The sequence below is a fragment of the Pteropus alecto genome, unplaced genomic scaffold (assembly GCF_000325575.1).
Source record: "Pteropus alecto unplaced genomic scaffold, ASM32557v1 scaffold155, whole genome shotgun sequence".
Taxonomy (NCBI): domain Eukaryota; kingdom Metazoa; phylum Chordata; class Mammalia; order Chiroptera; family Pteropodidae; genus Pteropus; species Pteropus alecto.
In genome coordinates, this window is record NW_006438113.1 from 15016244 (window position 1) to 15030189 (window position 13946).

A 13946-nucleotide genomic window follows, 5' to 3' on the forward strand; every position below is an offset into this window, starting at 1 on the left:
TAAACTTACTGAATTTTGTTAACAATGTCACCATAATAAAAACAAACAAACAAACAAATAAATAAATAAATATCTTCATTAAAAAAAAAGAAACTTACACTTGGTCTACAGCTCTTTTTATTTAATCAGAAATAAATCTTGGTTACTTTTCATACATAAGATAACACAGTTTTCTAGTGTTTCTTGTACCAAGGTCCTTGTTATTCTTGAGTGTCTGCAAATTCTAAGAGAATATTTAAATTCTAAGTTTTCAACGATGGTCTAAAAAATTATTTAAAACCTAAGGCAAAATTTGTTACGCAGTGATATTTACAATTTCTAAGATTTTAGTTCCTTAAATGAGAGTTTTTCAAATTAGGTCCTTGGATATATTCTAAGGCATAGTGGTTAAGAACATGGACTCTGGAGTTAAGAGTATTTGGGTTCAAATGTAGGCATTGCCTAAATGTGTGACCTTGGGCAAGTCATTTAAATTTTATGAGCTTCCATTCATCTATAAAATGGAGATGGAAATTATAGTAGTATCTATCTCATGGGGGTGCTCTGAGGATTAAATGCTTTTAGAACGATGGTGACACATAATAAGTGCTCAATAAGTATTAACTATCATTGTTTTTGGAAATTTGTACAACAGTTAGGATTGTGATTGTGCCCCCTCCATTCATATGTTAAAGCCATAACCCCAATGTGATGAGATTTGGGGGGCGGGCGTTTGGGAGGTAATTTTATTTAGATGAGGTCATGAGGTTGGGGTCCTCATGATGGAATTAGCACTCTTATTATAAAAACAGGCACGAGAGAGCTTGCTCTCCTTCTTTCTCTGTCATGTGAAGACACAGCAAAAAGATGGCTGTCTATAAGCCAAGAAGAGAGTTCTCACCAGGAACCAGATTTTTTGGCACCGTGATTTTAGACTTCCCAGTCTTCCAATCCAGAAAAACTAAGTTTCTGTTGTTTAAATCACTCAGTCTACAGTATTTTGTTATGGCATCCTGAACTGACTAATCCAGATTAATTCTTTTTAGAGGCTTTGGAGGAGAGCTTGTTTCCTTGCCTCTTTCCAATTTCTAAAGGCCACCTGCATTCCTTGGCTTGTGGTTCCTTCCCCAGCTCCCCAAGCCAGCAACACAGCATCAGGTTCAAATCTCACTCTGGACTTTTCTGCCTTCCTCTTCTACTTTTAAAAACCCCTATGACATTGGGTCCACCTGGATAATCCATAATAATCTTATTTTAAGGGCAGCTGATTAGCAACCTTAATCTCATCTGCAACCTTAATTCCCCCTTGTCACGTAACAACATATTCACAGGTGCTTGGAATTAGGATGTGAACATCTTTCGGGAGATATTATTTTGACCTTAAAGACATTTGACCTTAAAGATATTATGTTGACCTTAAAGACATTTGCACCTTAAAGACATTTGTTGTTTACTGAAGAAATCTGGAAATATGGGCTTCTAATGTTTATTTACCAGGTTAACTATATTGTCAAGAACTCATACTCTTTATTTCTTAGTTAGCTTTTCATATTCATATTTGTCACTTCATGGTCAAACATGATTGCTACATTTCCAGGCATCGGCAACATGATCAAGAAAGGAAAAAGAGGAGGAGCAGTGGCAGTCCCTTCTCCTCTCAGGTCTTCCCCTTTTAGCAGAAAGCAAAAGATTTTCCCCAGAATTCCTCCAGCAATCTTACCCTAATTAGGTCATATGGCCATCTCTAGCTGTAAGTGAATCTAGAAGAGTGAGCATCTGGCAAAGGAGAATGAGATTGTTCTGCTTGGCTTAGACAATTTGCGATTTATTGGTGGGGCTGGGCACATTGCTTCCCCAGACAAAATCAAAGTTCTTTTAGGAAAAGAGAACTGAAGTGTGTATATGGGGGGTGGAGGTGCGGGTAGGGTGGGTTGGCAGAGGGAGGTGGCTATTATCTGCAGGCAAATGACATTGACTATTACAGTCTTTGAGAATTTTTTTCTGTTTAAAGAAATGTTTTCATTTGAGAAGCTATGCAGTATTTCTAGAAGTACTTAGTTGTAAAATTAGATTCTTCTGTACTGAATTAGATTAAGAAAACTTCAGAAGACTACTTAAATAAACGTATTATTTTAAAAACTTGCACGTGTAATTTATGATTACTATAGAAAAGTTAGACAGTCTTTTCAGTACATATTTTCTCATCCAACTGATCATGTAGCTGATGTCTGAGACCAATGAGGTTGAAGTTCAATGAGGCTAAAAACTTGCTCCTTTTGGCATACCTATGATATCTATAATAGTGTCAATTCAAAACTGTGCTTCATTACCAGAACTTTAATTTGTTCCTGTTGTCTATTCACATTTTCTAAAATATTAAAGACAACCTATACTAAAATTTCCAAATAATTACATAAACAAACTGCAATGTACTGTCAATAATGGCTATGCTACTGAAACAGCAATGTTAGCTGGCAGATGATATAATGTTGAGAAATCATAAGTATTTGTCAATCAGTGTGTGAAAGTCCAGTTTAGACATATGCATGGCAGATTATTTACTTAATTAATTCAATAAATATTTATTATGTGCCTGGCACTATTCTAGGAACTGAGAATACAGCAGAAAAGAGAAACAAGAGGAGGTTCTGACTTTATGCTCTTCATAAATCTAGTTGGAGTAATCTCAAAAAAAGCACAAATGAAAACTGAAGATACTTTTTATCTATCATATTAGCAATAGTGGGACACACCGATATGCTGTCTATGCTCTTTCTGAAGATAAATGTAACTGTGTGTAAATTAAGATGTCTATACACTTTAACCCAAGGAGTTCATGTTTAGGGATCTGCTATAATTAAAGAACCAGAAATGCAGACCAAGATTTACATTCAATAGGTCTGATCGCGACATTTCCTATACAAATGGGAAATCAGAAATAACTTAGTCAGCAAAGGAGAAACGGTTAAATAACTTCAAACATATCCATTAGGACTATTGTAAATCTATTAGAATGATGTTTCTGAAGCATTTAGTGCCCTTGGAAAATACTCATGCTACACTGTTAAGAAGGTAGAAATTCCAATGAAAAACTATACATCTGAAATATTAATAATGTTATTGCTTGGAGGTCCAAAGGTACAAACTTTTAAAAGTTATCGAAGGGGATCAAAAGGTACAAACTTCCAGTTATAAAGAAAATAAGACATGGGGATTGGCATGGTATAATGTACAGCATGGTGAGTATAGTTAAGAATACTGTATGGCATATTTGAAAGTTGCTAAGAGAGTAGGTCTTAAAAGTTCTCATCATAAGAAAAAAATTTTTTATAACTATATATGGTGATGGATATTCACTAAACTCATTGTGGTGGTCATTCTGTAATCTATACAAATATCAAATTATGTTGTATACCTGATACCAATGTAATGCTATATGTCAATTATAACTCAATAAAAAAAGAAAAAGAAAAGGAAAGGAAAGGAAAAAAAAAGAAAAAAGAAAAAAAAAAAAAAACCAACTTGTAGGTCTGGAAGTTGCCAAGAGGGCTGGGGCGTCCAGCAGGGCTTCCTAGGTTGTTTATCTTCAACTCCTTGAGAACAAGAAATGCATGTTAGGATAGGCTATTTTCTTTTAGATGTAGTCAAAGCACCCCCTAATTTGCTGAATTTTCAAAAAGTACTAGAACTTTAGAAGGGAGGAATTTCTCCATTACTATGACAAAATCTATGCTTTCTAGCAAAGCAAAGGAAAAAAACACCCAGAATGTTAACAGAATTTATCTCTAGGGAGTGGAAGTACAGGAGATTCTTTTTTTACCCTCTGCTTCTCTGTATTTTATAGATTTTTAGGAAAGAGAAAATATTCTTATAATGAAAAGCTTTATTTTAACCAATCTATACCATGAGCTTAAAAAGTCTCCATCTGCCGATTTAACAAAATAACAAAAAGCATGAGGCTCCCTTGACTATGTTAAATCCAAAAATAAAAAATATTATTGCTGATTTGCATGGTTATGGGCTACTTTTTAATTTTCCAAGTTTTTATAACAAGCCAATTTTTTATAATTAGAAAAAATACATTCTTTTAAAAGAGTAGTAATATTCATTGGGAGACAATAAGCTACATATGTGCCCCTTGGATGTTTTATGCAATTCATTAAAAACACAGCCTAAGCTAGTTTTGGCTACTCTAAGAAACAATATGATTTTGTTGTTAAGTATATATATACATATATATATAGTATGAAACATCAATATAAAATTTGAAAAAATATTCTATTCATCCAGTATTTTAAAACAAATTCAATTTAGAGGCTTAAAAAGTTACAGGATCATATATCTTTAAATGTAGATGTGTTAGAACAATTGCTTGACTTTGTACCTGGAACTGCTATCTGTACACCAAGTAAAACATTAACTTTTTTATTTTTTGCAGCAACAAGAAGTAAAAGTAGCTTACCAGCAATTCTGAGAGCTTACAAAAACAGCTCAAAAGGAAAATGAAGCTCCCTCTTTTCATAGTAGATGCATTCACAGCAAAGCCATTTCATGGGAATCCTGCTGCTGTTTGTCTCCTAGAAAATGTAAGTATTGGTTTGGAAGGCAGTGCCTGGAATTCTAGATTCCTGTAGTACCAAATATTTCTTTTAAAAAAATCAGACCTACTTATTTGTTTACCTCTTTGATTTGTGTTATTTGTCGAATGATATCAGCAATGCTTGGGTTTGTAAGTTGATTTTGACAAACCTATATAGTGAGAATGCGAGAAATCTAGAGAAATGAAGATTCATGTATAGAAGGACCAGAGCTCCCTGTTAGCCATCAGGTTTTCATTTAGTTAGCATCATATGTGGAGGAGAATAAATTAGATGAGTTTTATGTGACTGGACATGGCTAATATTACATTTAGCATAAAAGATTCTGCTGGATATCTTTAACCTTACCTATAGGTCAGACAATTAGAATTTCTTTTCAGGACCAAGAAAATGAGACATTTTACAAGGAATTAAATAATTAAGTAGAAAAACAGGAAGAATTAAGTTATAATATAGGGAGAACATGGTTTACTGAAAGTTTCATTTTAATAATAGGTGTCTGATTAGGATAAGTTTTAACAGAACAGTTAAACATTCCTTGACCTTAAGTGCTTTGTATTGGTCCCTAGGTTTTAGGAAACAAGGTATCCTTCCACTCAGAACAATTAGTGCAAGAGTAGATTATCTGAGAATTACTTCAGGAACACGGTAAGTCTTAAGGTCGGCAAAGTGTGCTTTGGGGCCTTTGAGTGCAGTGAATATCAACCTGGCCTGCACATTAAAATCATCTAAGAGCTTTAAAACTTTCTATGCTCAGGCTGCATCTCCCATGAGGTAGGAGGGCGCAACAAAGGAACAATGGATATCACCAGTACTTCTACTCGGGAGAAAGTCTCCCCTCTGGCCTTTTCCCCGAAGCCTGATAACTCAGTATGTCCCTGGTGCCTCACAAGCAGAGCCCTTGTGCTGGAGCTCAGAGCAAGCAAGTCCGTCACTGCAAAAGTCTGGCTGCGGTCATGGTCCCTTTAAGAGGAACATCTGCACCTGCCAGCTGCAGCTGCTGTAGCTTCTGTCTCACTCAGCCCGTGTGGGACTGGGCAGCTTCGCATCTTTGCCCCATCTTACCATTCCAAGGTGATTTTTTATTTCTCTCCCTAGTTGTAGGTTTCTGTTCGTCCAAATCCCAGGCAACTTTGCTTACTGTTTGCTCCATGGTTTCATCACAATTTTGGTGTGGTCGCAAGAGATGTACAAATCCTCTACCCTCTACACCAGCAGTCCCCAACCTTTTTGGCACCAGAGACAAGTGCTCCTATGAGAATCTAATGCCCGATGATCTGAGGTGGAGCTGAGGCGGTGATGCTAGTGCTGGGGAGTGGCTGCAAATACAGATGAAGCTTAGTTCGCTCACCCATCGCTCACCTCCTGCTGTGTGGCCTGGTTCCTAACAGGCCACCACCTGGTTCCATGGCCCGGGGCTTTGGGACCCCTGCTGTACGCCATCTTGATTAGTCCACCAGAGAAGATTCTTTAGGACATTGAAGGGTTTCCCTTTGCCCAGTGTTTGAAGAAAGAGCAATGCAAAGGAAGAGGTGTTAATGTAGGAATATCTACTTCCCAAGTATCCTCACTGGCTTTTAGAATAGAACCCTCAGCTTTGGGAACAGTGATTTCAGACAAATTCAGCCAAATTCTGTGCTAATTACTTTTCATATGTTATTTCATTTCACCTTCACAACCACTCTATGAGTAGGTCTTATTATTATCCCCATTTTACAGATGGGGAATCAGAGGCAGAGGGAGGTTAAGTAATTTGCCCAGGGTCACATACTCCTAAGAGGCTGACTTCAGGATCCCACCTCAGGTCTGTCTCACTGCAAAGCCCATGCTCTTAACCACCGTACTCACTATTAAACTACACGTTCTCTCCTTTTATGTGCTCTCATGGCACTCCTTACTTTACAGTTGGTAACAAGCACCACTCTTATAATTCATTCAATGCCAGTCTTCCTCATTAGACTGCACATTCTTTGAGATCTTAATCCATTCTGACTTGTTCCAACACACTTGGCTTAGCACATGGTAGACACTAAATAAATATCTGTTGAGTGGGAATGAAAATATAATCAATTAGATTATGGCAAAATCTCCTAAGAGTTCTAGTTAACTAACAGCTATTGATTTTATGTTCTCATGGTGGGCTGGGGTGGGTGGGGTTCGCAAAGTGAGTATGAGCTTTGGGTTCTATGATGGAACTGGAGAGACTAAGCATCCATAAGAACCATTAGGAACAACTAAAGATGGCCTATAGTTTGAGTACTGCATTGTGAGGACATAGCTTCACAGTAAGAAATCCAATTACCTCAAGAGGAATCTCTCGTTTCTTCCTGGATGATTTAGAACTTTCTACATCCAACTGCTTTTCTTTTGCTGGAATCTATCTGCAGCAGAGGGACAAATGAACAAAGACTGAGATGATAACAAAACTTTCATATTTAGGCTGTCATATTTCTAAACTGCCACAAGATGGGAGTATTTTAAAACTTTACTCTGATTTTCTGATCATTAATTTTTTGTGGGCCATATGGTGATAGAAGCTTAGGGTCCCATAGCAGTACTCTGGAACTGAAAAAAAAACCCCAAACATGGCCCTATTTTTGTGGTTGGAAATTTGACTCATGTGAGATTGCCAAAGAGGAATGGATATTAATAACTGTTGGTTTGTAACTATAATATGCTGCATTTGAAAATAAGCTTGTAGTGTAAAATGGAAAAATTACTGGAACCAAAGTTCAGTATTTTGAGTGAAAGCAGCCTCTTTCTTTTGTGTCTAAAGCTCTCAAAGTTGACCTAATATTAGCCTTCTCATGGTTCACCATTATTTTGATCTTTGGTTCCAGTGTAGAAATTCAGCTGCCTGTGGTACATATTGAGGGCCACTACTATCACACTGTCTACATTATGTCTGGTCCCTCAGACAAATAGCAGGTGCATTTTAAGTGTCCTGGGACAGAAATTACAGTTATAGAAATTCAAATTGCAATTGGTGCAATACATGAAGGTAGAGAGGATTAAAGACTGATAGTCAATGAAGTGTGTGTTTAGCTGATGTGCAAAAAGGCCCATTTACAAGAAGGAAATCTATTATCAATAGATTGTGAGTTTGGCTACAATGTGGATGCTTTAATGCTTTAAGAGACTCTTGTCCTAAAGGTTGAGGGAAGCAATAGACAAAGAAAGGAAGGATAAGGATAGGGGGAGTTTGGCCATATCAGATAAAGGACTGGCAGGCACTGCAAATTCCTGCAGCAAAGGAGGTAAACCCAGGAAGAACAGCACAGGCTTTTCTTTGTCACCCCTTCAATCATCATTGAGCCCTGTGATGGCAAATTCTGCACTAGGGAATTAAATGGCTTCCAGTTTCTCTCAGGTGTTGTATGCACAGGCATGTGGGCTAATTTCCACAGAGAACATTCTACAGGCCATGGGAAGTACTTGGGTTGAATTCTTTTTTTAAAATATATTTTCTTTTTCAATTATAGTTGGCATACAATATTATATTAGTTTCAGATGTACAACATAGTGATTAGATATCTATATAACTCATTAAATGATCACCCCAATAAATCTAGTACCCCCTGACATCACACATAGTTATTACAATCTTATTGACTAACATCCTTATGCTATACTTTACATCTCCATGACTATTTTGTAACTACCAATTTGTACTTCTTAATCCCTTTCCCCTTTTTCGCCAACTCCTCCCAACCCCTCTCCAATCTAGCAACTCTCAAAATGTTCTCTGTATCTATGAGTTTGTCAGGGTATTTTTGTTGTTGTTGTTCTATAGATTCCACATGTATGTGAAATCATATGGCATTTGTCTTTATCTGACTTACTTCACTCGGTACAATACCATCTAGATCCATCATGCAATATCTGTTTCTATTCCTTTACTTTTAGTCTGTGTGTGTCTTTTAATCTGAAGTGAGTCTCTCATAGGCAGACAATATAAGGGTCTTTTTTTTTTAAATAGCAGTCTATTTTCATTCTTGTATTTATTTATTTTTATTATTTATTTATCTATCTATCTATCTATCTATTTTATTTATTTTTTTATGCCTACAGCAGCTGGCCTTCCTAGGTGGTCTCCCATCCAAGTACTAACCAGGCCCGACCCTGCTTAGCTTCTGAGATCAGATGGGATCGGGCGTGTTCAGGGTGGCATGGCCATAGACTGGGTCTTGTTTTCTTATCCATTCAGCTACCCTATCTTTTGACTGGAGCATTTAATTATTTTTTTATTTGAAGTGCATGTTGGTAGATATGTAGTTATTGCCATTCTTTATTCATATTTTTGATACATATTTTTTCTTCTTCTTAAAGAAATCCCTCCAACATTTCCTGTAATACTGGCTTGGTGGTGATGAACTCTTTTAGGTTTTTCTTCTCTAGTAAGCTCTTTATCTGTCCAACTCTAAATGATAGCTTTGCTGGGTAGAGTAATTTTGGTTATAGATCCTGGGTATTCATCACTTTGAATATATTGTGCCAAGCCCTTCTGGCTTGCAGTTTCTTTTGAGAAATCAGCTGCAAATCTTATGGGAGCTCTCTTGTAGGTAACTAATTGCTTTTCTCTTGAGGCTTTTAAGATTCTCTCTTTGTAGTTAACCTTTGGCATTTTAATTATGAGATGTCTTGGTGTGGGCCTCTTTGGGTTCATCTCCGATCTTCCTGGGGTTGAATGCTTATTTCCCACAGATACCCACATGTGTGACAGGTACTTATTCCACTTCATTCTTACCATCCTAATTCTCCTTACCTCAGCTCACAGAATCCTAGAATGTCAAAGATTTAACAGAAGGAGAACAGATATGAGATCAAGTGATTTGCCCAAGAAACATCCCCAATACAAAGCTCTGCCCACATTTTCCTGTTCAATTCACCAAAATTTGCCGTTTTCCTTGGTCAACCTCAAGGCCTCATCTTTAAAGGGCTAGTGAATTTATTGTCAAAATCTGTGTACCTCAGTTATATACTGTATAAAAATCTATCTCAAATACATACATATGTACTCTCTAGTGTTGCTCACTGTTGCTTTCTGTGTCTGTCTTGATTCCCCACCAAGACGTTAAGCCCTTTAAACAAAGGGCTTCTTGAACTTGAATGTGTATAAAGATCATCTGGTTGAAATGAAGATTCTGATTCAGAAGGTCTGGTGTGGGGCCTGAGAGTCTGCATTTCTAACAAATTCTCTTAGTATTGGTACTGATGCTATTGGTCCAGCACAGCACTCAGTAATTGATGGCTGTTTTCCCTCAGAAATGCTGCAGGAGTCTATTTTATTTAATGGACATTGGTTTTCCTGTCTGCAGCATGTTAAAGGGATAATAATAGTTTGTCTCTGTTATGGGGAGGCAGTGTAGTGTGGCAGGTTAAAGCCCCAGGCTTTGAGCCATTCAAAATAAAATGCTAACGTTTATCAAGTACTTACTATGTGTTGGGCACTGTGATCAGCATATGTATTATTTGATTTAATCTTTTGAAAGAAAATGAAGTTTTGTTAAAAAACAAAACTATTTTGTTAATTTGGGGTTTTCAGAAAACAAGTATCAATTTCTTAATTTCTCTTTCTATACATTACAGAGCTTCTATAGATTTTGAACAGAGGGCTCTTTTAAGAAAACTTTAGTAAATCTCCTGCTAGGATTTTTATATCATCTGATAGTTTAAAAATCATGACTGATTCTTCACTATAACCTGTTTTATGCCTTATCTTAGTATATGGAAAGTGTTTCAAAGAATTTGAAACAACTGTAAAAGTGTGTTTAATTTGCATAACTCAAATAAGTAAATTATGAATTATTTCTGGGTTTCAGGAGCTCAAAAATAGTAAGTTTGTTCAAAGCAAAAATTAATTTGTCTCAAGATTTCTTTAGAATTCAAAATCTAGCTAGTGAGCATTTTGTTGATTAAAAAATTGATTTTTATTCTTAAAAGGAAAACATATTTCTGGCCCTTTTTTTTTTTCTTGAGTTAAGAGGACTATGTGTGTATGCAAGTACATATATGTATGTCTGTGTCTTCACAATTCTTTGACTTAAGAACTATTATCCCCAATATAAAGGTGTGGAAACTGAGGCTCCATGAGAGCAAATGACTTGCCCATTCTTGCACTGTTACTAGGGGCTGATCCAATTCTGTCTGTTAACAAAACCCAAATTATTTAATATTTTTAACATTTTATTTTGAAAAATGAAAAACCTACAGAAAAGTTTCAATAGTAGTACAATGAACATGAATATACCCTTTCTCTATTTTCACTGGTTACCATTTACAAAGCCCACATTCTTAATCATTCTACCATTTATTAGGCATATCATGATCTTAGGATATTATACAAGCTCTGTATTTAACTTCTTCATCAGTAAGTGGATATATATATATATGGCTTTAAAAATGAGGATTAAGTGAATAATGTAGTTATTCTTTCAGCAATAACTGGAGGGGACAGATAGTAAAGGACATCCTTGGTAATTACAGGTGGTCTAAGCATGGAAGAGAAGACAGTGCCTTTAGACAGAGTGATCTGGAAGGCTTCCTGGAAGAGGTGACCTCTGGCATGAAACCTGATTCATGAAAGGGAGTGAACCATGCATAGATGGGGGCAGAGTGGTCCAGCCTGCCTCGAGTGGGTGCCAAATATCTCTCTATCCACCAAGAAAAGGAGATTGTGGAGTTTCTGTTTGTAGAGATTGTTTTTAGAAGAGTGTACATGCTCTCAGATAGACTAGGTAATAATCTGAGAAAGGATAGGCCAGGGCAGTAGGATTTTTAGAGTCTGTTTTAGCTTTGTACATTTACAGCTCTTTATAGGGTGCTGCAAGCACAGATTTTTGAAAAACAATCTATATAAAAGTGCTTGGAATTCCTTGGAAATTATTTTAAGCATGTAAGTTTTAATATTGATAAACTGTATTATTAACTAATGGCAGTTACTATCCTAGAAAGTCTGATTTGTATATCTAGAGTCTCAATAACCTTTTGCTTCTAATTTAGAAACTGGACGAAGACATGCATCAAAAAATTGCAAGGGAAATGACCCTCTCAGAAACTGCTTTTATCCGAAAACTGCGCCCAACTGACAACTTTACACAAAGTAAATATGCATTTTTAAAAACCATCCTTAGATGGTACCAGAAATGCTTTTCCAGTGGGGGAATGATATTTAAGGGAAATGCCCACTTACTATTTGTATGCAGATAGGAGAGAGTGGGGGAGATTCTGATTTGGTTTTCAGTTCATCTGGGGAGCAGGTGTTGGTTAATTTGAAGGTATCAGCTTCACATCCAGTACTGGGGAGCCTTAGGATTCTTGCCTAGACCTCACTCTTCCCTGTACAACATGTTTCAGCCATTAATTCATGCTAGTGAAATATTTAGATAAGAATAAGAAAATGAAAAGTTTACGACTCACTTATACAGCAATGATTTTGTCTCTCTTTGTCTTGTTGTCCTCTGAAGGTTCCTGCTTTGGATTAAGGTGGTTTACGCCAGCAAGTGAGGTCCCTCTCTGCGGCCACGCTACCCTGGCTTCTGCAGCTGTGCTGTTTCACAAAATAAGTAATGTGATTTTTTTTTTTAAATGAATCTGTCACTTAGCAAATAGCACATATTATAAAAAAAATTCTCACACACTCTGATGAACCAAGTGACTGGTGTAAGACATTGCAATGTTTATTTCATGCAGTTCTTTATGCAGAAACAAAAACAGCAACCTTCAATAACACTTTGGCCTTTCTGAGGTTGTGCCAGGCATGTTGGAAAGCCATGGTCATTGTTCCCTAGAATGCCATTTTATTTTAAATAGGAGATCTCTCATTTCTGTGGAGGGGAGCTCACCAGGCAGAATAGGAATTGCACATGATGTGATATCAGGGCACCAAAAGGTACACTTTGCTCCCAATATATCTCCATCCACACTGAAATTCATTTCACAAGAGCTTCTTTGCTCTGATTTTTAAAGATTCGTCCTCCCCAACTATATATATTTACCTTGTGAGGAGAGGATGCAGCACCTTAATCCTACCAGTTTCCATCTTATCTGCATTAGATAAAGATCAGGGCTTCGTGGGACTGGAGCAGAGGAAAGATGCTTGGAAATGTCCTAAAAGTGGAGATGGACACAGCCATGAACAAGTGTAAGCAACAAACAGTTAAGGAAATAAACAGGTTGATGTGACATCCTATAGGGTAAGGAGTGGGAAGTGGACAAGGAGATTCTTTGGGGAGTTACTTTAGATGGGGATGGTAAGAGCAGGTGTTACAGGGCAGGTTCCCCCAGGATGTAGACTCTGGGAGACATTTACATGCCAAGAGTATTGGAGGCAGTATTCTTGGGATCAATATTGGTAAGAGAGTAAAGAAAGGACTGAACAGAGGGAGAAGTTGAACTGCAAAGTGGTAGCAATGAAAAAAGGCCTAGGCCGAATCCACAGGGAGGTCTGAAGCTGCAAAGGTCCTTTAAGCAGTGTAGTTACAAATAGAAGTAGAGGTTCAGGCCTCTATACCCTCCACTGACCAGTCTTCAATGCCCAGAAAAGCAGCTGGAGTTTAGGTAAAGTAGCTCTGTTCAGCCAAGAAAAGATCCAGAGCAGGATTCAGCTGAGACCTGTCAGTCACCAACACTCTTGGCAGCTGGGGCAGGGCTGGGTGAGACAATCAAGGTCTCAGGTTGCACCTGAGAGCAGTGCTGCCTTAAATTCTGTGCCTGGGTATTTCCTTACCTCACGTATTGCTGACCCTGAGAGAGGAGGGGCGCGTTCTGGACAACAGCACCCACTAGAGAAGGGGACCTTTAGGCTGGAGACTATGAAGTCATCTGTGCAAAGAGCTAGAGTGGGAGGAAGAGCATTCTGTGTAGGGGCAGCAGTAAATGCAAAGGTCCTGAGGGGCAGACTGAACAACCAGAGGGCTAGAGCTTTCTGAGGGAGGAGCTGATGAGATTGACAGATGGCACTGAGAGTCAGGCCAAGGCCCCTCCATAATGTAGTCCATTATGCACTTAAAAAGAATAATTTTGGTTTCAGTGGATAAGGGACAAGAATGAAGGCAAGTAAATATTCTGAAATATTGTTTAGGAACTCAATCTTGAAGAATAGGTTTTACTGAAGTTGAACTGAATGCCTTTTGAAAACCCCACATTGGTTGGTGTGAGACTGAGGTTTGGAATGTTAGCCCGCAGGTCGCCCACAGGGTGGTTTTAAGGTTAGATGAGATAAGGTATGAAAATAATGTCTTACACCAATTATAATGAGAAAGTTAAACTTTGGGTTTCAGAAAGTAAATTTTACATTCAGTGAAAGTTAATAAGGAATGTTGAATTTCTTCACCTTTGAGATGTGCTTAAGTTTTACAGAAATACTGG

The 13946-nt window shown here is 37.4% G+C and overlaps 1 protein-coding gene and 1 non-coding gene across 3 annotated transcripts in view; one reads left to right on the forward strand and one right to left on the reverse strand.

Annotated features, from left to right (window-relative positions):
- The window catches only part of PBLD (phenazine biosynthesis like protein domain containing), a 40228-nt gene that overhangs the window by 16626 nt on the left and 9656 nt on the right, over positions 1-13946 (forward strand). For both annotated transcript variants that reach the window (XM_006915581.3, XM_025049420.1), the window contains exons 2-4: positions 4418-4565; positions 11580-11679; positions 12044-12142. In XM_006915581.3, coding sequence (XP_006915643.1) covers positions 4482-4565; positions 11580-11679; positions 12044-12142 — 283 coding nt within the window. In that variant the 5' untranslated portion in view covers positions 4418-4481. The remainder of the gene's footprint in view (positions 1-4417; positions 4566-11579; positions 11680-12043; positions 12143-13946) is intronic.
- LOC112482701 lies at positions 8640-8758 on the reverse strand. The gene has a single exon (XR_003047400.1). It is a non-coding gene; the product is annotated as a 5S ribosomal RNA (ribosomal RNA).